Source organism: Tamandua tetradactyla, chromosome 13 (genome assembly GCF_023851605.1).
Source record: "Tamandua tetradactyla isolate mTamTet1 chromosome 13, mTamTet1.pri, whole genome shotgun sequence".
NCBI classification, from domain to species: Eukaryota; Metazoa; Chordata; class Mammalia; order Pilosa; family Myrmecophagidae; genus Tamandua; species Tamandua tetradactyla.
The window spans coordinates 53,067,032-53,091,272 of NC_135339.1; the positions used below are offsets into that span (position 1 = coordinate 53,067,032).

Below are 24,241 nucleotides of genomic sequence, written 5' to 3' on the forward strand. Positions count from 1 at the left end.
TCTTTGTTTTTTTTAAATATTTTTATTATGAACAACAAACTGACACACCAACATTCTTGACATGGTTACAATCAATGGCTCACAATATCATCACATAGTTGTGTATTCATCACCATGATCAGTTTTTTGAACATTTGCATCTTTCCAGCAAAAGAAAGAAAAAAGAAAAAACTCGTATATGCCATACCCCTTACCCACTCCCTTTCATTGATCACTAGTATTTCAATCTATTCAATTTATTTTAATCTTTGCTCCCCCTATTTATTTATTTATTTTTAATCCATATGTTTTACTTATCTGTCCATACCACAGATAAAAGGAGCATCGGACACAAGGTTTTTACAATCACATAGTCACATTGTGAAAGCTATATCATTATACAGTCATCTTAAAGAAACATGGCTACTAGAACACAGCTCTACAGTTTCAGGCACTTCCCTTTAGCCACTCTAATACACCATAAACTAAAATGGGGATATTTATATAATGTGTGAGAATAACCTCCAGGATAACCTCTCGACTCTGAAATCTCTCAGCCACTGGCATTTTATTTTGTCTCATTTCTCTCTTCCCCCTTTTGGTTGAGAAGGTTTTCTCAATCCCTTGATGCTGAATCTCAGCTCTTGCTAGGATTTCGTGAAACTAGGGATAAGTTCCATGGGAACAAACCCCAAGATTGAGGACTCAGCCTATTGATTTGGTTGTCCCCACTGCTTGCGAGAATATCAGGAATTCTCCAAATGGGGTACTTGAATTTTTCCCCTTTCTCACCATTCCCCCAAAGGGACTTTGCAAATACTTCTTTATTCACTGTTGAAATCATTCTGTGAGTTATCAGGGCATTACACTAAACTTGAAAAACCTACAAAATCTCATGCCCTATTCAAGGTTCTGCATACTTATGTTAAGTATGTTAAGGTGTTCAGTTAAACTGTCCATATAATGAAACATGTCCCCACAAAGGACACCCAGGGGTGTAATCCTCACTGGCAGCGTGGGAGAGAAATCCTTTAACAAGCTGGAACTCAGCACTAAGGGATTGAGAAAACCTTCTCGACTGAAAGGGGGAAGAGAGAAATGAGACAAAATAAAGTGTCAGTGGCTAAGAGTTTCAAATACAGTCGAGAGGTTATCCTGGCGGTTATTCTTGCACATTATATTGATAACCCCTTTTTAGTTTAAGGTGTATTAGGCTAGAGGGAAGTGCCTGAAACTGTAGAGCTGTATTTCAGTAGCCATGTTTCTTTAAGATGATTGTATAATGATATAGCTTCCGCAGGTGGCTGTATGATTGTGAAAACTTTGTGTCTGATGATCCTTTTATCTATGGTATGGACAGATGAGTAAAAAATATGGACTAAAAATAAATAATAGGGGGAAAATGTTTTAAAAAAGTTGGGTAGAGGGAAATACTAGTGGTCAATGAGAGGGAGGGGTAAGAGGTATGTTATGTATGAGTTTTTTCACTTTTCTTTTTATTTCTGTTTTTGGAGTGATGTAAATGTTCTGAGAAATGATTATGGTGATGAATATACAACTATGTGATGATATTGTGAGCTATTGATTACATATCAACTATGGAAAGTTCATATGTTAAGAATGTTCATATTGTAATATGATTTATTTTGTTAATAAAAATGTAAAAAAAGTGAAACAACAACAACAAAAAAAAACTGTTCGTGTAAGTTAAATTAGGAAATACAGTACTCAAATTATAAGTTCTGTACCAAATAAACATTTCTTACTTTAGTCTGGGAGGCTCTTTTGATAGTTTATGAGAGCATGAAAACATATTCCTTTGTCTGTCCATATTTGTTATTTCTGTTGAAAATCCAGATAACTCTCCAGGTGTTAGTTACTCTGGGTACATTCCTGCATTTATATAGAAGAATGTTTTGTGTTAAAGAGGAAGTTTTTTTCTTGCATTATGTGCTACATGTATCAAGGATGGTTTCCATCTTTAAAGAATTATTATTACTTTTCTATTTATTAAATGTACCAACATACAAACACAAACATTCTTACCATATGAGCATTCCATTCTACATGTATAATCAGTAATTCACAATATCATCACATAGTTGTATGTTCATTATCATGATCATTTCTTAGAACATTTGCATCAGTTCAGAAAAAGAAATAAAAAGACAACAGAAAAAATTTCATAGATACCATACCGCTTACTACTCCCTTTCATTGATCACTAGCATTTCAGTCTACTAAATTTATTTTAACATTTCTTCCCCCTATTATTTATTTATTTTTACTCCACATGTTGTACTCATCTGTTGATAAGGTAGATAAAAGGAGCATCAAACACAAAGTTTTCACAATCACACAGTCATGTTGCAAAAGCTATATCATTATACAATCATCTTCAAGAAATATGGCTACTGGAACACAGCTCTACATTTTCAGGCAGTTCCCTCCAGCCTCTCCATTACACCTTAACTAAACAGGTGATATCTATTTAATGAGTAAGAATAACCTCTAGGATAACCTCTCCACTCTGTTTGGAATCTCTCAGCCATTGACACTTTATTTTGTCTCATTTCGCTTTTCCCCCCTTTTGGTTGAGAAGGTTTTTTCAATCCCTTGATGCTGAGTCCCAGCTCATGCTAGGATTTCTGTCCATGTTGCCAGGAGGGTCCACACCCCTGGGAGTCATGTCTCACATAGACAGGGGGAGGGTGGTGAGTTTGCTTGTGTTGACTGGAGAGAGAGGCTACATCTGAGCAACAAAAGAGGTTCTCTTGGGGGTGACTCTTAGGCCTAATTTTAAGTAGGCTTAGCCTATCTTTTGCAGGGTTAAGTTTCATATGAACAAACCCCAAGATTGGGGGCTCAGCCTATTGCTTTGGTTGTCCCTGTTGCTTGTGAGAGTATCAAGAATTCTCCATCTGGGAAAGTTGAATTTTCCCCCTTTCTCACCATTCCCGCAAGGGTACTTTGCAAATACTTTTTATTCACTGTTCAAATCACTCTGAGATTTATTGAGGCATCACTCTGGCCAAACCTTCAAAATTTCATGCCCTACTCAAGGTTCCAAGTACTATGGTGTTCAATTAGGTTGTCTGCATAAGTTATATTAGGAAATGCACTAGTCAAAATATAAATTTTGTACCAAATAAGCATTTTTTGCTTTAGTCTCACATATAAGTTAAAGTTTTAAAATATTAATTACCATCTATTTTCAACACTCTCAGTATTGACATTCCTTTGTTCTTCCTCATGCAAAAACACTTTTAAATTTGTACATTTAGTCACTATTATTATACACTCTAGGCATTCCTAGATTATACTATCTCAGTCTTTTTAGTCAATCTTTCCTTCTGGTTTCATTTGTGCCCCCAGGCCTTCTCCATCATTTTCACATTCGGCTCCATTCACTGTTCTAACGTTATCGTGCTACAATCAGGTAGTATTATGCTATCCATTTCTGAATTTTTACAATCAGTCCCATTGCACAATGTGCATCCCTTCAGCTCCAATTACCCAATATTTTACCCTGTTTCTATCTCCTGATGACCTCTGTTCTTAACTGAAATTCTCCAAGTTCATTCATTAATGTTAGTTCATATCAGTGAGACCATATAGTGACTGTCCTTTTGTTTCTGGCTAATCTCACTCAGCATAATGTCCTTAAGGTCCATCCATGTTGTTACATATATCATAACTTTATTCTGTCTTACGGCTGCATAATATTCCATCGTATGTATATACCACAGTTTGTTTAGCCACTCATCTGTTGATGGACATTTTGGCTGTTTCCATCTCTTTGCAGTTGTAAATAATGCTGCTATAAACATTGGTTTGCAAATGTCCGCTTGTGTCCTTGACCTCATGTCCTCCAGGTAGATACCTAACAATGGTATTGCCGGGTCATATGGCAGTTCTATACATAACTTCCTGAAGAACTGTCAGACTGCCTTCCACAGCTGTTGTACCATTTGACATTCCCACCAACAGTGGATAAGTGTCCCTCTTTCTCCACATTCTCTCCAGCACTTACCGTTTTCTGTTTTATTGATAATGGCCATTCTGGTGCGTGTGAGATGATATCTCATTGTGGTTTTGATTTGCATTTCCCTAATAGCCGGGGAAGTTGAGCGTCTTTTCATGTGCCTTTTGGCCATGTGTATTTCCTCTTCTGAGAGGTGTCTGTTCAACTCTTTTGCCTGTTTTGTAATTGGGTTGTTTGTCTTTTTGTTGTTTAGGTAAACAATCTCTTTATATATTCTGAATACTAGATCTTTATCTGATATATCATTTCCAAATATTGACTCTCATAGTGTAGGCTGTGTTTTTACTTTCTTGACAAAGTTCTTTGATGCACAAAAGTGTTTAATTTTGAGGAGTTCCATTTCTTTCTTTCTTTCTTCAATACTTGTGCTTTATGTGTAAGGTCTAGGAAACCACCTCCTGTTTTAAGATTTATAAACTATTTCCCTGCATTTTCTTCTAACAGTTGTATGGTCTTAAACCTAAGGTTTAGGCCTTTGATCCATTTTGAGTCATTTTTTGTGTATGGTGCGAGATATAGATCCTCTTTCATTCTTTTGCATATGGATATCAGTTCTCTGGGCTCCATCTATTGAGGAGACTGTTCTGTCTCAGGTGAGTTGGCTTGACTGCCCTATTAAAGATCAATTGTCCATAGATGAGAGGGTCTGTATCTGAACACTCTATTTGATTCCATTGGTCAGTATATTTATCTTTATGTCAGTACCGTGGTGTTTTGACCACTGTAGCTTCGTAATATGCCTTAAAATCTGGTAGTGTGAGACCTCCAACTTCCTTTTTCTTTCTCAGAATATTTTTAGCTATTTGGGGCACCCTGCCCTTCCAGATAAATTTGGTTATTGGTTTTTCTACTTCTGAAAAGTAGGGTTTTGGGATTTTAATTGGTACTGCATTGAATCTGTAAGTCAATTTAGGTAGAATTGACATCTTAACTCTATGTAGTCTTCCAATCCATGAACATGGTATGCCCTTCCATTTACTTAGGTCTTCTGAGATTTCTTTTAACAATTTCTTGTAGTTTTCTTTGTGTCGGTCTTTTATATCTTTCATTCAATTTATTCCTAAATATTTTATTCTTTTGGTTGCTATTGTAAGTGGAATTTTTTTCCTTGATTTCCCCCTCAGATTGTTCACTACTAGTATATAGAAACACTACAGATTTTTTAGTTTTTTCTTGTAACTTGCAACTCTGCTGTACTCATTTATTAGCTCTAGTAGTTTTGCTGTGGATTTTTCAGGGTTTTCAATGTATAGTATCATATCATCTGCAAACAGTGAGAGTTTTACTTCTTCCTTTCCAATTTTGATGCCTTGTATTTCTTTTTCTTGTGTAATTGCTCTGGCTAGAACTTCCAACACAGTGTTGAATAACAATGGTGATAGTAGACATCCTTGTCTTGTTCCTGATCTTAGGGGGAAAGTTTTCAGTTTTTCCCCATTGAGGATGATGTTAGCTGTGCGTTTTTCACATATTCCCCTTATCATGTTGAGGAAATTTCCTTCTATTTCTATCCTTTGAAGTATTTTCAACAGGAAAGGATGTTGTATTTTGTCAGATGCCTTTTCTGGATCAATTGAGATGATCACGTGGTATTTCTGCTTTGATTTGCTGATACGGTATATTACATTAATTGATTTTCTTATGTTGAACCATCCTTGCATATCTGGGATTAATCCTACTTGGTCGTGGTGTATAATTCTTTTAATATGCTGTTGGATTCAATTTGCATGAATTTTGTTGAGGATTTTTGCATCGATATTCAAAAGAGAGCTTGTCTGCAGTTTTCTTTTTTTGTAGTATCTTTGTCTGGCTTTGGTATGAGGGTGATGTTGGCTTCGTAGAATGAGTTAGGTAATTTTCCTTGCTCTTCGATTTTTTTTGAAGAATTTGAGCAGGATTGATACTAATTCTTTGTTGAATGTTTGATAGAATTCACATGTGAAGCCATCTGGTCCTGGAATTTTCTTTTTGGGGAGCTTCTTAATGACTGATTCAATTTCTTTACTTGTGATTGGTTTGTTGAGGTCATCTATTTCCTCTAGAGTCAGTGTTGGTTGTTCATGCCTCTCTAGAAAGTTGTCCATTTCATCTACATTGTCAAGTTTGTTAGCATAAAGTTGTTCATAGGATCCTGTCATTGCTTCCTTTATTTCTGTGGGGTCAGTGGTTATGTCTTTTTTTCCATTTCTGATTTTATTTATTTTCATCCTCTCTCCTTTTTGTCAACCTTGCTAAGCGGCCATCAATCTTACTGATTTTCTCATAGAACCAACTTCTGGTTTTATTGATTTTTCTCTATTGTTTTCATGTTCTCAGTTTCATTTATTTCTGCTCTAATCTTCATTTTTTCTTTCCTTTTGCTTGCTTTGGGGTTAGTTTGCTGTTCTTTCTCTATTTCTCTCAAGTGGCCAGTTAATTCCTTGATTTTTGCTCTTTGTTCTTTGTTGATATAGGCATTTAGGGCAATAAATTTCCCTCTAAGCACTGCCTTTGCTGCATCCCATAAATTTTGATATGTTGTGTTTTGATATTTATATCCCATAAATATGTTGATATTTATTGATTTCTCTTGTAGTTTCTTCTTTGACCCCCTGGTTGTTTAAGAGTGTGTTGTTGAGTCTTCATATATTTGTCAATTTTCTGGCACTCTGCCTATTATTGATTTCCAACTTCATTCCTTTATGATCTGAGAAAGTGTTTTGTATGATTTCAATCTTTTTAAATTTATTGAGACTTGCTTTGTGACCCAGCATAGGTTCTATCCTTGAGAATCAACCATGAACACTTGAGAAAAAAGTGTATTCTGCTGTTGTGGGGTGTAATATAAATGTCTGTTAAGTCTAGCTCATTTATTGTATTATTCAAAATCTGTTTCTTTATTGATCCTCTGTCTAGATGTTCTGTCCATTGATGAGAGTGGAGAATTGAAGTCTCCAGCTGTTATGGTAGATGTGTCTTTTTTCTCTTTTCAGTGTTTGCCTCATGTATTTTGGAGTATTCTGGCTCAGTGCATAAATATTTATGATTGTTGTGTCTTCTTGTTGAATTGTTCCTTTTATTAATGCATAGTGTCCTTCTTGGTCTCTTTTAACTGTTTTACATTTGCAGTCTAATTTGTTGTATATTAGTATAGTTACTCCTGCTCTTTTCTGATTGTTATTTGCATGAAATATCTTTTCCCAACCTTACCTTCAACCTATATTTATCCTTGGGTCTAAGATGCATTTTCTGTAGACAGCATATAGATGGGTCCTGTTTTTTGACCCATTCTACCAGTCGATGTCTTTTGATTGGGGAGTTTATTCCATGACATTTAGTGGTATTACTCTATGGGCTGTACTTTCTTCTATCATTTTGTCTTTTGGATTTTATGCGTCATATCTAATTTCTCTTCTTTTTACCTTTAGTGATAGTCTTCATTTCTACACTCTTTTCCACACCTCTCTCTCCTGTCTTTTCCTATCTGTCTGTAGTGCTCCCTTTAGTTTTTCTTACAGAGCCAATCTCTTGGTCACAAATTCTCTGGAGTGATTTTTAATTTGGAAATGTTTTAATTTCCCTCTCATTTTTGAAGGACAATTTTGCTGGATATAGCATTGCTGATTGGCAGTTTTTCTCTTTTAGTAACTTATCATCCCACTGTCTTCTTGCCTCCATGGTTTCTACTGAGAAATCTACACATAGTCTTATTGGGTTTCCCTTGTATGTGATGGATTGCTTTTCTCTTGCTGCTTTCAGGATTTTCTCTTTCTCTTTGAGAGCTCAGAATCTGATTAGTAAGCATCTTCGATATGTGTTTGGATATGTTCTGTTTGGGGTACACTGCACTTCTTGGATCTGTAATTTTAAGTCTCTCATAAGAGTTGGGAAAATTTCAGTGATAATTTCCTCCATTTATTTTTCTCCTCCTTTTCTCTTCTCCTTCTGGCACACCCACTACACGTATATTCATGTGCTTCATGTTGTCATTCAATTCCCTGAGTCCCTGCTCATATTTTTTCATTCTTTTCCCTATGTTTTCTTTTGCTTGTCAAGTTTTAGGTGTCCCGTCCTCCAGTTCACTAATCCTATCTACTGCCTCTCGAAATCTAACATTGTTTGTGTCCATTGCTTTTTCATCTCTTCTACTGTGCCTTTCATTCCCATAATGAAAGTTCCATGATTTGTTTTTTCAGACTTTGATTTCTTGTTTTTGTTCATTCCTTGCCTTCTTTATATCCTCCCTCAATTCATTGATTTGATTTTTGATGAGACTTTCCATGTCTGTTTGAACATTCTGATGTAATTGTTTCAACTCTTGCGTCTCATTTGAATTGTTGGTTTGTTCCTTTGACTGAGCCATATCTTCAGTTTTCCTAGTGTGATTTATTATTTTTTGTTGGTGTCTAGGCATTTAATTACCTTAATTAGTTTATTCTGGAGATTGTTTTCACTTTTTTTTTACCTAGGATTTTCTTGCTGAATGACTTTGTTCTTTTTTATGACATTCTGTTCAGCTTATTCTAGTCCTCTAGCTTAGGCTTTGTTACACAGATTAGAATTTTTCAGTCCTTGTTTTTTTGTGTCTTGCCCTGCCTGTATGGTGCTTTTTTGTTTCCCCCCTAGAAGGGTCTACTTAGGTATTATAAATCCCTGCCAGATTTTCCCAAACCAAACTGGCCTCCTGTCATGAGGAAAGAGTCACCTGAATCAGTTTTCCCTGAGGGTGAGACCCAGCTGATTGAAAGGCTTTCCTATGAAACCTTGGACTCTGCATTTTTCCTATCCTGCCCAGTATGTGGCGCTTTTCTGCCTGCAGATCCGACCAGCTTTAGGTGATGTGGTGCCTTTAACTTCAGCAGACTCTCCCTGCTGAGGGCATGTTTGAGACAGAGGAGAGGTTGTAGGCTGCTTTTAATTGCTTCACTTTTACAGACCCTGGGATCTGAATTCCTCGAGGAATGTATTCCACCTGAGCTGGGCCCTACCCCTCTCCCGGGGAAGGCACAGGCTCTAGACAAACACTCAAGCTCAATTCTGCCTATGCCTGGGGCAGTTGAAGCCTGAGAATTCTTGCAGCTGTATCTAAAGAGTAGTCGAGCTGGAGAAACACAGCCACAGAAAAGAAAAAGAAAAATCCCTTTCAGAGCAGGACACCTGTTTCTTGGGTTTGCCAATTAAGAGTTTAAGTTGGTATTGGTACATTGTTATGTGTATCTCCAGGTCCTATGTGTCCCCTCCTTTCCTTCAGGGCCCAGACTTTTCTGATCTGATAAAACCTCTGTTTTTTTTTTTTTTCTCTTCTGCCAGTCCTGCCCCCTCTGCGCAGGGACAAAACCAACAACTGCAGCTTTTATTCAAGGTTCAGCTGAGCTGGGGGTCTGTTCTTAGTACTCAGAATTTGTTAATTAATTCCACAGTTGGAGCTTCGTTGAGCTCAGCCCCTTGCTATTAGTAAAGTCTCTTTCCTTTCCCCTCTGAGAAGCAGCCTGTGGGGGAGGGGCACCGGCCTCCATGGCTTGGAGGATTCACGATTCTGGATGGGATTGCAGTCAGTCCAGTTGTCCAGACTGGTGTAGCTGTGTGTCTGGTCACTGATGTGGCACTATCATTTGTTCTATACTCTTCCTGGCTATTTACTAGCTACTCTGTGAATGAACTAAATTCCATGCCTCACTAAGCCACCATCTTGGACCAATAGTATCTACTTTTGGTTTGTTATGAGGATTAAATGGGAAAATGTACGTAGAATGCTTTGCATAGTGCCAAGTAATAATGGTAGCCTTTTTTTTTTTTTTTTTAGCAAGGTAAAGTTTAGAGTTTTTTTGTTTCTTTTGGATTTTAGATTTTTGACCAGTGCCAAAAAAACCATCTAGGGGATTTCAGCACTCAAGCTCGTAAGTGGTAAGGTCCAGGTGAAAAAGGGATCAGTGGTTCTTAATGATGGAGTAGATTCATGATGATAATAGATTTGATGTCAGAATTATACTAGAATTCCTTCCAGTTATTGGGAGAATCATGGCACTGTTGAATGTAGAGAATTCAATAGAGAAAAAATCAGTTTGGTATAGTGATGATTTCATTAAGACAACTACAGTTTGGTATGTTGTTACATCTGACCTGCAGGAAAATTCTTAGTGGGCAGTTGGAATTGTGGTCAGGGAGTTTTAGACTGGGGCTGGAGGTACACCTCTTGAGTGTTATCTTTATAAAGAGAAGGGAGAAGAAGATGAGAAAGAGATAATAAGTTTTGGTAGAAACCGGGAAGAAAAAGAGGACATGGCAGTGGAGATGTGGGTGAGAGAAGGACTGGGAATATGTATGAGGTTGGGGTGGTTAAAGAAAGAGGCTTCAGGGAAGAATAGTCAGCACCAGCAGATACTGCAGTGTCATTCATAAGAACCTCAAGGAATAAATAATCACCAAAAGAGCATTGTGGCCTTCCAGTCAAATCTAATCATAGTAATTTCTATTGTTATCCTAATTCTAGGCCTGTTTCCTTCTAGTCTTTATTCATATATATATCCTGTTCTAATAATAGCAGAGGTGCAATTTTATATCTCCTTCCCCATTCTCCCCTACCATATTTCTATATAAATTTCATATTTTTAAAGTGACCATGTAATCTGTTGATGCACCATAATTTGCGATCACTTGGGCTATTATAAATAATGTGTCTGTTACTATCTCCTCTTACATGGCTTTTTCTTTCAGGTTTTCTTTAGGATAAATTTACAGAAGCTTAACCAGAGCTAAAAGAAATGAAAATCTTAATGACTCAGGTTTTGATATCCCATGACTTCCCAAAGCAATTTTCTTCATGAAGTTTATGCTAATTTGGACATCTGCAGAGTGTTTTTTTTCCCCCCAAGTTAGCTCAGTGGTTCAGAGCCAGAAACCACATTGGAATGACTCTTGTACTTGAGGCATTTTAAACTTTTCCTTCTGGAGTATTGAATCTCAGTGTTCTCTAATGTAGTATTCTATTGCCTTGTCTCTCAACTGGCCACACTGACTTCTTTGCTATTCCTTGAACTATACCACACCCTCCTGTCTGGGGGTCTTAGTTCTTCCTTTGTCTGGGACCCTCTTCTCCCAGATTTCTGAATGGATTACACTTCCCTCAGACCTCTGCTTCTGTGTCACCTTAACAGAGAAGTCTTTCCTGACTTCTGTATCTAAAATAACAGCCTTTTTACCCTCTTGCTCTTTGTCCTTTTGTCCTTATTTTATTTCTTTTTAATGCTCATTTTATTTTTCTTTAAAGTTATTATGACCTGGAAAATTACATTTGACTGTTAGTTTCCAGACTAGAAAAAATGTTTCATGAGAGCAGGGTGCTTTTATGTTTTGTTCACTGTTATGTACTCAGTATCTTGCATACTTGTTACAATGACTGGCCCTCAGATATTTGTCAAATGAATGGACTGTATCTTTGCAAATGATGACTTCATTATTTGCCCAGAGAGTCAAAGCCATCAGTTTTTACAGCTGAATAGTGCCTTAAGATCATCTACTTCTAATCCAACCTTCATTTTAAACTGAGACTAAAAGAGGTTAAATTTCTTAGGAGCATACAGCTTTTATTAGATTGACTCGAATGTGACAAACCAGTAGTTTTTACTGTCTTACATGCTGAAAAATAAAGTGGGTTTTATTTGTTCTGCTGTATATCATTTATGAGATGATGTATATGGACATTTCAGTATACATTTATGAGATGATGTATATCATTTATGAGAAAAGAAAACAGGAAATCTATATAATTAGATAAATTAGGCTGTTTACACAGCTGAATTTTATATAAAAATTAACAATTTAAGCTTTTTGAATGATGGTACATTTTTATAGCTACTTGAAAACAAAAGTGGCCCTTGGCCTTTTCCTGAGCTCTTCTATTCAGTAGGTCATGCACATATACTTGGGGTATTTCCCAAGAGTTGAATTAGGCTGAAACTGTAGGTCTAAGCTGGCCTGAGCTGTTGCTTAGCCATGGGATTTCTTCCTCATGGCTGATGCCATACCATTTGTGGATTTAAGTGAGCTACTTTGTAATTGAGTTCCCTTTCGACAAGGTTCTTTGATTACAAGGAGCATCCCTAATTGAGTTCTTTGACTGAAATTTGCGTTTGGTTGGACATAATATTTCATATGATTTCAATATTTTTTAATTTAATAAGATTTGTCTTGTGACATAACTTATGGTCTATCCTGGATAATGATTCCTGTGCACTTGAAAAGAATGTATAATCTGCTTTTGTTTTGTGGTGTGTGCTATTTATGTCTGTTAGGTGTAATTGGTTTGTTGTGTTATTCAAATCCTTCATTTCCTCATTCAGCTTCTCTATATGTGTTCTATCAATTATACTGAAATGTCCAACTATTATTGTAGATCTCTCTATTTCTCCCTTCAGTTTTGTCAGTTTTAGCTTCATATATTTTGGAGCTCTGATATTAGGTGCATATATGCTTATAATTGTTATTTTATCCTTTATCAATATATATAGTGCCCCTCCAATCTGCAAACGTCTGCCTTTTAATAGAATTTAATCCATTGATGTTTAAGGTATTAATTGAGAAGGAAGGATTTATTTTTGCCATTTAGCTATTTAGTTTTGTATATCTTGTATGTTTTTTGTTCTTCAGTTACTCTGTTACTGCCTTTCTAAAAAATTAGTTTTTTTGTAATATACCATTTTAATTCCTTCTCCCCTTTTTTCTATACTTTTAGTTATTTTCTTATTGGTTACTTTGGTGATTACAACATCTCAAACTAATAACCTAGTTTGAATAATACCAAATTAATTTCAGTAGTATATAAACTCTACTCCTATACATCTCTGTCCCTCCCCTTTTATATTGTTGTTTAAGATTACATTTTTATACCTTGCATGCCCGTTAACATAGATTTTAAATATAGTTTTACATATCTGCCTTTTAAGTCATAAAGAAGAAAAAAAGGGAGTTACAAACCAAAAGTATAATAACACTGGATTTTATATTTACCTAGTTAGCTTTACCAATATTTTTTATTTCTCCCTATGTCTTAGAGGTACCGTCTAGTGTCCTTTTTATTTTGGCCTCAGGGACTCCCCTTACCATTTCTTGAAGGACAGGTCTACTGGCTGTGAACTCCTTCAGCTTTTGTCTATCTGTAAATTATTTAATTTCTCTTTCATTCTTAAAGGACAATTTTGCCAGATATAGAAATCTTGGTTGACAGTTTTTTTTTCTTTAATTACTTTCTGCCTTATGGCCTCCATGATTTCTGATAGGAAATTAGCTGTTAATCTTATTGAAGATACCTTGTAGTGACAAGTTACTCCTCTTTTTGTATTTTGATAACTTCACTATAATGTGTCTTGGTGTAGTTCTCTTTGAGTTTATCATGCTTGAAGTTTGTGAGCTTCTTGAATGTGTATATTCATGTCTTCTTTCTGCTCAAATCTGCTGTTGAAATCCTCTTGTGAATTTCTATTTCAATTTTTGTACTTTTCAGTTGCACAATTTCTGTTTGGTTCCTTTTCATAGTTTTTCTTTATTTTGTGCAGGTGTTTTCCAACCTTCTTTTGTTCTTTGCCTGTGTTTTCCTTTAGCTCCTTGAACATATTTAAGATAGTTGATTTAACATCTTTGACTAATTAGTTCCAGTGTATGCTTTCTCAGGGAGTGTTTCTATCAAGTTCTTTTTTTCCCCTTGAGAATGGTCCATACTTTACTGTTTCTTTCTGTGTTGAATAATTTTTTATTATAAACTGGGCATTTTAAGTATTAAGGGGTAACTGGAAATCTTATTCTCCTGCTCCTTTGAAATTGCTAAGTTTTTTTTTTTTCTTTTTAGGGCTCAATAGTTTTCCAAACCCCTTTTGCTGCCAAATGGGGAAAGGAAAGACTTTTTTTTGAAAGATACTGTTTGTTTAAGACTCCCCTATAGTTCTGTCTGTTGGATTGAAACAATTATCTCCCTCTACCCCCTTGACTAAAAGGAGTGATCAAAAGCAGTGATCAGCAGTCAGATCACCACATACCCCCAGTTTTTTAAAATACAGAGTCTTTATTACCTACTTTGGCACCAGGGTACAAGCCGCAGTCTCCATAATAGCCTACAGGGCATATAGGGTATGGTAGCTGTATTAGCTAAGGTTCTCTAGAGAAACAGAATCAGTAGGAGATATTTGTAGATATAAAATTTATAAAAGTATCTCATGTAACTACCCTCCAAGGTCTGTAGGGCAGGCCGTAAGCTGGTAACTCTGATAAAGGTCTGCAGTGAACTCTCAGGAGAGGTTGGCTGGGCAACCATGGGGATGGAAGAGTCCAAATCTGTAGAACAGGCTGCAAAGCTGGCAACTCCAACAAAAGGTTTGGACGAACTCCACAGGAGAGGCTCACCAGCTGAAGCTGGAAAAGTGACTGTCAATTCTGAATTCTCCTTAAAAGCCTTCTGCTGATTAGATTAAGCATCACTCATTGCAGAAGACACTCCCCTTAGTTGATTACAAATGCAATCAGCTATGGATACAGCTGACATAATCATGATTTAAGTCCATGAAATGTCCTCATAGCAACAGACAAGCCAGTGTTTGCCTGACCAGATGACCAGGTACCAACACCTGGTCAAGTTGACACATGAACCTGACCATGACAGTAGCTCTTACTCAGAAGATGAGATTTATCAGCTCCTTCATCCACCTCTTCCCTGGATGCTGCAAATATTCCACTAGCCTCCAGAGTTCCAAAATAGTTGCTTCAGACAGTTCTTGCCAGTTCAATAGTTGTTTTAGTGAAGGAATATGTGGTAGTTCGATTCAGTTGTCAACTTGGCCAGGTGAAGGTACCTAGATCTATTGCTGTGGATATGAGCCAATGGCATGTGAACCTCACCTGTTGCTGATTACATCTGCAGCTAGGAGGCATGCCTACTGCAATGAGTGATGTTTGATTTAATTGACTGGTGCTTAAATGAGAGAGCGCAATGTACCACAGCCCAAGTAGCTCAGCATACCTCATCTCTGCACTCACAGCTCAGCCCAGGCCCTTGGAGATGAAGAAAGAAATCACCCTGGGGAAAGTTGTTGGAACCCAGAGGCCTGGAGAGAAGGCCAGCAGTGGTCACCCTGTGCCTTCCCACATAAGCAAGAACTTTAGTTGAAAGTTAGCTGCCTTTTCTCTGAAGAACTAATGAAATAAATCCCCTTTTATTAAAAGCCAATCCATCTCTGGTGTGTTGCATTCCAGCAGCTAGCAAACTAGAACAGGATTGATTCTTAGAGTTTCTTACTTTGCCATTTTCTCACTTAGAATCCTTAATTCCTTTTTTAAAGCAGTTTTGAGTTATATTCACATGCCATACACTGCATACAAGGTATGCAATCAGTTACTTTTCATATATTCACAAAGTTGTGTATTCATCACTACAATCAGTTTTCATTACTCCCCAAAGAAAAACCTTATACCCCTTAGTAGTCACCTCTCAAACCCTCTCTCATTCCCCATCCCTACATAATCACATCTGTCTCTCTAGATTTATTTCTATTTACATTTTATGTAAATGGAATCATATAATATGTAGTACATTGTGCCTGGTTTCTTTCTCTCTGCATAACATTTTTTTAAATTATGATTATTTGATTAGAGAAGTTATAGTCATGTAAAAAATACAGTGTTCCCATATATCCCCCATGTTGGCCCTTCACATTAGTGTGGTACCTTTTTACAATAAATGAAATAATTTTAAAATAGTAGTATTAACTAAAAAATAGCTAAATTTTGCTTTCTTCAGCATGGGGCTATGAAAGTGGCAGCTAGGAAGATAAGTGGGCATGACAAGGTTTAATGATGATAGATATGTTACATAAACCCCCTTACACATACACACACCGAGTCCTGGAAGAATTGTCCATATCCAGACTTGACTGGCACTAGAGCTAGAAAATAATATATAAACTCATCCTAAACCTTCTACCCCTGTTTCTGCACCAAGCAGCTGCATCCCAATACTGTCAATAGTCTTTCCTCTTTTTGGTGGGGCGTAAGATGTTGTGAGACTGGGGCCAGAGAGAGGAGCTTGCATCTCCTGAACAGTGAGCACAGCTGCGTTGCCACTGTTGGCAGAGGCCTTTAGGGAGAAGGCAAGGACAGAAGCCAGCTAGATATTGGACAGGAGATTGGCTCTGAAACCATGTTCATAAGACTGTGATGTTGGCAGAGGTGTGCCCACTGGGGCAGCCAGCATCACTTTCAGCAGTCCAGGACACATGGTTCACATGCACAGCCAGGTGCGCAGGAATAATAAGATGTGTGCAGCTTAATGCAAGACTGACCCAGACCTTGTGCTCTGATGTTTTCCACCCACCTTGACTAATCCAGGTATTCTTGAGTGGCTGTTTCTGTTGGAGATCATTTATTTTCTCTGCACTGGGCCAGGCTTGGTTGACTACCAGTCTTCATGCCAAAGCTGTGTGGTAGTGGGAGTTTATATGTTGCCAAGATGGTTTATTGATGTGTACCAGGCCACAAGGAATTCAGATTAACTTTGAGCCAATCAGCTAAGCAGAAGGACAAGAAATGGGTCTACTTTAAATGGGGGAAAGTAGTCTATTGTGAAGCTACTGTAGTGAACTGGAGTATAACAATTTTTTTTTCCTTCAACTTGTCTAAAACTAGGTTTAGAAAGGAAAATTTTCAAATTTCACATTATTTCCTTGGAAATAAATCAGTATTATTTTAGGCCCAGATACCAGGTTTTTCCTTCTTCTAAGTTACTTTAACAGATCCAATAGGGAAGCCAAGGGATTTTAGCCTGTACTTAACCTTTTGGAGATTTTAAGCTTTTGAGTAATCTACCTTTCTCTTTTCTTCTTGTCTTTTTTTTTTTTCTTTTCTCTTCCTTTTTCCCCTCTTCTTTCTTTCTTTTTCTTACTTCCTTTTTTCTTTTTGTCACATCTTCCCTTTATCCCTTCCTCCTGGCTTACGGTGCTAACACACTTTGGTATATTTTAATGTCTAACTAGATTGCAGTTTTCATTTCCAGGAAGGATTTACTTGCATGGAAAATACATTGTTCTATTCTAACAGATTGAGCAGTGTCCTATTGGTGCTTTTAAAGCTTAGCACACCCTCCAGTTTAAACTGTTTTTTTAAAACCTCACTCTTTTTAGCATTGTATTGAAGATGAGCTGTAAGAGTTAGTGTTTGCTTTCAGAGCATTTATGGTTCCTGATGCTACACAGAAAAGAGTAGACATCATAGGACAAAACCTGAACAGCTGCTTAAGTCCAATAACATCTTTATAAGGCCATAGTTGTATCTGTTGTGCTCTGTCCAGTTAGGTGTGCTGGGAAGGGGAAGAGAGATGCTTGTTGAGTTCAGAAAAGCCCATAATTGTCTTTGATCAGGAATTTCTTTGGAGTAGATTTCAGCAACTAAAATGGAATGTGCAAATTTGGTATGCTGAGGCAGAGATGTTTTACAAGAGGGTATAGCTTAGGATAGGACTTGCTGATGAGAATTGGATAGGGCCAAAACTATGAACAAGTGAGACCAAGAGAAGATATGGCAGTTGAAAGAGTTAGGAATGGGAAACCAGTTGAGAGGGTCTCATGAAAATTTTTGAAAGACAGAATAGAATGAACGCCCTTAGTCTTGAGAAAGGAAAATGGTGGCACAGAAAAAACCATTGGCAGCAGCATTAAAAGTTGATAAGGAGTATTAATGTCCAGGGAGGAGGAGAAATTAGACTCTCAAAGCTCAGGCTGTATATGAGCAGGCCCTGATTAAAGCGTCATCTATAGGGAAGAGTGTATTGCATTGAAAGTAGAATTTGCCTGTTGTCCAATGCTGAGCTAAGTAAAGCAACAAACAGTGGGCAAGAGATAGAAGTATTTGTGGACTTGATGTCAGTCCCAGCAGCTATTACTTGTATGCCAATAAGTGACAATCTCTGAGCTTCACTTTATTCGTTTGAGTTAATATTACTCATTAGGTTATTAAGAGGTTTACATGGACAGTACATGTAATTACCAGTACAGTACTTAGGTCTATTAGGTGTTAGTTAAATAATATTAGTGTCCTTCCTCCTGATGAAAATGTAATACTCAGTAATGATAAGACTGCCTAAACAGTTTGGCCAGATCCCTGTCATATCGCCAGTCTGATGTCAGCTTCATTGGTCAGGTGCTTGTTAGAACTGACTGTGACTAAAACTGGCAGACTGGCAGACTTCACATTGTATAGGGAATGTGTGGTTATGTAAACAGAGCAGACTTTTAAGCCCAAATGCCCCAGGTCACTGCCTTGGACTGTAGGACTTTATTAAGAACACAGGAAATAGATTGCCAATTTTCAATCCTAAAGTGGTTTTAGCCCCAGACTTGTTTCCTTATCTATTCCTACCTCCCCTCACCCATGCCTACACAGAAACAGTTACTAGTGTAATAGAAGACACAAAACAGGCTAGAACTGAAGTGTTTGAGCCTCAGTCCTACATCATAAATAAATAAATGTTTTGTTCTAAATCCAAGGAATATTTCTGCAGAGCCTTCCCCATATCTTGACCTAGGTTAATTCCTTACTTAGAATGCCCTTCTCTGTGTTTTTACCTATGCTTTACCATTGAGGTCTGGCTCCCGTGCTACCTCTTATACAAGGTCTTCTCTGATTTGTCTCCCTATGTGTTCCTCACTGAAAATGATCTTTCTGTGAACCCTTCTTCCTCACAGACATAGTAAATGCTCATTAAGTCTTGGAGATCAGATATTCTCATCTAGCAGGAAAGTGAAAAAGGAACCCATTTCAGAGGCCTGTATTGCTCCCCAGGCAGCAGGCAGGGATCGATGACTTGCTTCATCTCTTCCTAACTATTGTCCCCAATCCTGTATTCCAACCAGTGAACTCTACTCACAGGTCTTCAAACGAGCCAAACCTTTAACCTTTCTGTGTCTTGGCTCGTGCTCTTTCCTGAACTTGGAATATTCTTACGTCCTAGAAAAGTAATCATCCTGCACCTTAAATATTTCATTGCTCCTTATGGCATTCCTTGATGTTTGGACACCTTTGCTTCATTTGTTTCTCACCAGTGTTCCATGGGAGTTGATGTCTACATACCTCCAAAATAGCATTTTTCATGCTGTTTATTACTTCTTTATTTTCAGACTGAGTTTTTCCAGGTCAGGGCTCTTGTTTTGCTTATTCGTTTTTGTAGTTTCTGTGCCTACAAACATATCTTGTACTTCCTAAAGATTTTTGGTTCTCTTGCATTGAATCTGAAGCCATATCTCTTGAGGCAAGCCAGGTAAGTTTTCTGACCTGAAAGCCAAGGTCAAAGAATGTTTGGGAAGGACTGCCTGTGCCAGAAATAGTCTGAACTCAGATAGCTATAGCTGGAGAGGTTCTCTTCAAGTCTCTCTAGGAGCGTCCCTGGTTATCAGGGAGTATGGATTCTGTGAAAGGAGAGAGCTCTGTGTGTGTCCAGACTGTGAACCTTCTCTCTGGATCTTGTCTCATTTACTCAGAAATAGCTATCCCTTGGTTTGCCCCAATTTTATGCATGCTCCAATAGTTCAGAGCGCACAGCTCTATAAGCTGGGATTATTTTTCCCATTTGTAGCTGTTGCTTAAAACAAGTAAGTCACTATTAGCATTAGATGATTTTTCAGACTTTTGGTCCCTTTTTAAAACACAACACACATCTTTAGAGATTGGCAGAGTATATTCCTCTCTTCTCTGGAAAGACCTTGTGCTTTTACTTTTTTTCCTTACAAATTTTTATTTTGATAAATTTCAAACCTACAAAAAAGTCATAAGAATAGTATAATAAATACTTATCTGGCCTGCTAGATTCACCAGTTGTTAGCATTTTGCCATACTTGCTTTCTCTACATGCATATGTGTATGTATTTTTATCGGTATTTCTGCTAAACCATTTGAGAGTAAGATATCGATATTAAGACCCCTCCTAAATACTTTAGCACATATTTCCTGAGAACAAGGAATATTCAGATTGGTCTAATAATGTCCTTTAGAGGTGTTTTTTTTTTGGTATTCTAAGATCTGATCAGAGTTTAAGACTTGCATTTAGGTGTCACATCTCCTTAATCTCCTTTAACTTAGTTCCCTGGCTTTTTTTGTCTTTTATATCATTTGAAGAGTCCATAACAGTTGGGTTCCCCCCCCCCCCTTTTTTTAATTAGAGAAGTTGTGGGTTTACAGAACAATCGTGCATGAAATACAGAATTCCCATATGTCACCTTATTTTTAAGCCCTTGCATTAGTGTGGAACGTTTGTTACAATTGATGAAAGCACACTTTTATAATTGTACTATTAACTAGAGCCTGAGGCTTAACACAGGGCTTACTTCTTCTGTTGTTCAGTCATGCCAGTTTTTATACAATTATCCTTAATTTGAAATTATCTAATTGTTGCCTCATGATGACATTCAGTTAAACATTATTAGCAAGAACCTTACATAGAAGACCTGCCACACTGAGAAGGACACAATACAGGAGGCATGTGATATCAGTTTGTCCTGTCATTAGTTATGTTAAGTTTGATATTTGGTTAAGGTGACATCTGCCAGCTCCCTCCATTCAAAGTATCTTCTTCTCCCTTTGCAAAGACTGATTAGTCTGTGATGTGATATTTTAAGATTAAATGAATATCCTGTTCTCCCCCCAAATCTTGCCTATGTCAGTTATTTCTGTTTGGTGATATTAATTTTATTAAAATCACTTTTAACTTAATGAGATCTGTTCTTTAACTCCCTTGAGAGCCTTCATTTTAAATGTATAGATTAAAAATACATTGAAAACAAACAAGGATCTTTGCTAAATATAAAAACTTGATTGACTTAAATAAAACTAAGTCTGAGTTTCCCCTGGTTGTTTTGAAATTCATGATTTCAGCTCCACTTAACTATAATTTGGGGAGGCTTTGGAGGAAATCTACCTACATAGACCTTAAATGTTAGGACTAAACACAAGTGATCATCATTTCATGCTAACAAAATACTGCCAGATAATCACTGCCACAAGGATGTTTTAAAAGCAAGTCCTTATTTATTAGTGATATTCAAAATTTTATCTTGACAAATTTAGGCAAGACAGTGTAAACTAATGGATAATAGTGAGGGCTCTGGAAATTGATGTAGGCTTTAATCCAAATTTAATCCCTAGATTTTAATCTGAGAGGTCCCTTAACCTCTTAGAGCTTCATTCAGGTTCTCTGGGGGTGACTCTTAGGCGTAATTTTAAGTAGGCTTAGCCTATCCTTTGTGGGGTTAAGTTTCATATTAACAAACCCCTAGTTTGAGAGTCCACCTATTGCTTTGGTTGTCCCCACTGCTTGTGAGAATATCAGGAATTCTCCACATGGGGAAGTTGAATTTTTCCCCTTTCTCGCCATTGTCCCAGGGGGCTTTGCAAATATTTTTTATTCACTATTCAGATCACTCTGGGGTTTATTGGGGCATGTGAAGAAATCTTTTTCTGCTTGGTTTACTTTGACCTTTCTGAATTCATCTGAACAAAGCTGGCCATGCCCATGGAAACCCTGCACCTTGTGTCCACTTTTATAGATTCCATGAGATTCTCCACCATAAGGCAGGAGAGAACATCCTTTGGAGAAAGTATCATCTTCAGAAGTAATATGTGAAAGCATACCACTGTGATTGGGCTTAAAAAACAACAAAAGCCTAACAGCTTTATTGAGATACATAGTTCCCATACCATAAAGTTAATCCAATTAATGTGTATAATTCAGTAGTTTTCAATCTGTTCACAGAGTTCTGTACCCATCCATTTTAGAGATTTCCATCATCCAAAAGAAACCCTTTGCCCATTATCCCTAACTTCCCCAGCCGTAGGCAATTACTAATCTGTGTTTTTGCCTCTATAGAACTGCCTAATCTGGACATTGTATACAAATGAAATCATACAATATGGCATATTTTTTTACTGGTTTCTTTTACACAGCATGTTTTCAGGGTTCATCCATGTTGAAGCATTTGTTAAGCCCAGGACTTGGTGGAAGTTAGAGGGGAGGTGATACTTGTTTCCTAACTAGTAGATGTGGGTCAGGCCAATAATTAATGAGCTAACTAATGAAGGTTGCCTGCCTTCATTAGGATGACCAGACCTGTTTAGTAGAAATTCCATACCAATGTTTTGAATTTCCTCCCAAAAGAGTGATTATGAGGATTAAGCAAAGTAATATGTACGAATACCTAACTCAGGGCCTGGCACATCAGCATCTCAGTGACTGTTGGTCCCCTTGCTGCTCCTGTGTCCCACTAGAAGTACTTAGATTTTAGTAAAAATTTGCCAAAATGATACAACAGTTTTTTTAGATTTGTACTTTAATTTACCAATTCTTCCCTTTCCTTTGTTTCTGTTCTCCCCAAGGCTATGCCTTTCTGCTGTTCCAGGAGGAGAGTTCAGTGCAAGCTTTGATAGATGCCTGCCTAGAAGAAGATGGGAAACTGTACCTGTGTGTGTCAAGCCCCACCATCAAGGATAAACCGGTAAGTAATATGTAGCCAGCTGTTGCTTTTCCAGAGGACATACACAATTGAAATAGCTGCTCTTCTTCTTGTAATGGGAATGCTGGTAACGAGAATCCTCTTAACTGTGTTGACCTTCATACATAGTAGAGCTGAACTTTTAGTGTTGGGAAGCTAATAACAAAATACTCAATATTTCCTTTTGTACTTTTGGGACCTCATGTAAACAAATGCACCCTTGTCTTTTACTTTACAGATCTATTAAATTAATTCCTATTCAGAAACTCTGAGTTGGAGTAAATAATGGTCTTAGCAGTTTTGGCAGCTGGTTTCTGTCCTTGTTCAGATCAAGGACAGGAGTAATTTATTTTTTAAAAAAGATCATAATTGCCAATGTTTCTGTGCCTTTGAATGCAAGGCATTGTTATTGGGTGTTATCCATTGCTAGCTAAATAGAGCCTTCTGAGCCAGGAGCTTATACTCCAAAATGAATAGTTTCAAAGGACGGGAGAGGGGAAGGACATAGACCATGGAGCTGAAACCATAAATAAATGTACACGGATACAGAATTTTGGTTAAGAGTTTGTGGCTTCTGAGTCATTGGGTAAGGGAAGAAGGCTGCTTCTTTTCTTCTTGCAGAAGAGGTATCAGTGAAGAAGGGGCAAGACTGCGCATGAAGGAGAATAAAAGAAGTTTGTTAAGGTGGCAGAAGTAAGGAACTGTGGGTGGTGAGTTTCTATGTCAAGGCTTGATGCAAGGAATGGGAAATAGAGTAAAATTAGTGATGTGGAGAGAGCAAAGGACTGAGCCTATATACCATGAGGTCTGGAGCAGCTCCTGTAAGACCTGCACCAGCGATATGGGACTTTCAGCTAGGTTTGTTCTCGGAAATATGCATAAGGAAAGAGTTCAGGTGTAAAGAAGTTCCTAGTTTGAGTCTTGATCCCAGTATTTAAATATCTGGTTGACACTGAATAAAACAGCTAGTCTTGATTTCCTCATTTGTAAAATGATTCTTCTTGAAATTGTTGAGAGGCTCAGAAAAGATGAAAATGGATGTGAAAGTATTTGGTAATGATCAGGGACTTGTGCAAATGTACTTGTTACTGGTCCTACATAGGGCTGTAGGATTGAGGGGTTAGAGCTCAGCTACATGGTAACATCTGTTGGGAAGGATGCTGAGTTCTAAAGCAGGGTTTACAATTTATTGGAAAAGAATGATGCTGAAACTTGGGTGCCAATAAGGCATAGATTACACCATTTAAAACAATAGAGGGAATTACTAAAGAATGGAAATATTGGGTTATAGTAGAGTAACAAATTGATGCAGAAAAAGAAGCAAGGATTTTGGCAAGAATGGAAGTGCTGCTGTGATTTTCAAATTCTGGGACCACTGCCAAATTTTGATAACAGTAATGATCGTGGATAGGGTGATTGACAGATGGAGGAAACAATAGATAAAAAGTAGGGAACCTTTGTTAACCTTGATCTTTATCTAAACAGTGTGGGTAGCTTGTTCATAATGATGGAGAATTGGGGATTGACTAGAATGGGAGCATAGAATGTTTCATCTGAGTAGATAAATAGAATGCTGAAATAAATCCTCGAAGACTTTTTGAAATAACAGGCAGAGTCACTTCTCTGAGAGGTAAATGGTCAACCTCCAGAGTGCCTCTGCCACTAGCATATCAGTGGAAAGGGATTGAACGTGAACTAAAAAAGGTTATGGTAGGTTTGGTCA

At 37.4% G+C, this 24,241-nt stretch overlaps 1 protein-coding gene across 15 annotated transcripts in view; it reads left to right on the forward strand.

The window, feature by feature from the left end:
* CPEB3 (cytoplasmic polyadenylation element binding protein 3) overlaps nucleotides 1–24,241 on the forward strand; it is a 304,384-nt gene that overhangs the window by 180,438 nt on the left and 99,705 nt on the right. For all 15 annotated transcript variants that reach the window (XM_077125448.1, XM_077125449.1, XM_077125436.1 and 12 more), the window contains one exon: nucleotides 22,403–22,521. In XM_077125448.1, coding sequence (XP_076981563.1) covers nucleotides 22,403–22,521 — 119 coding nt within the window. The remainder of the gene's footprint in view (nucleotides 1–22,402; nucleotides 22,522–24,241) is intronic.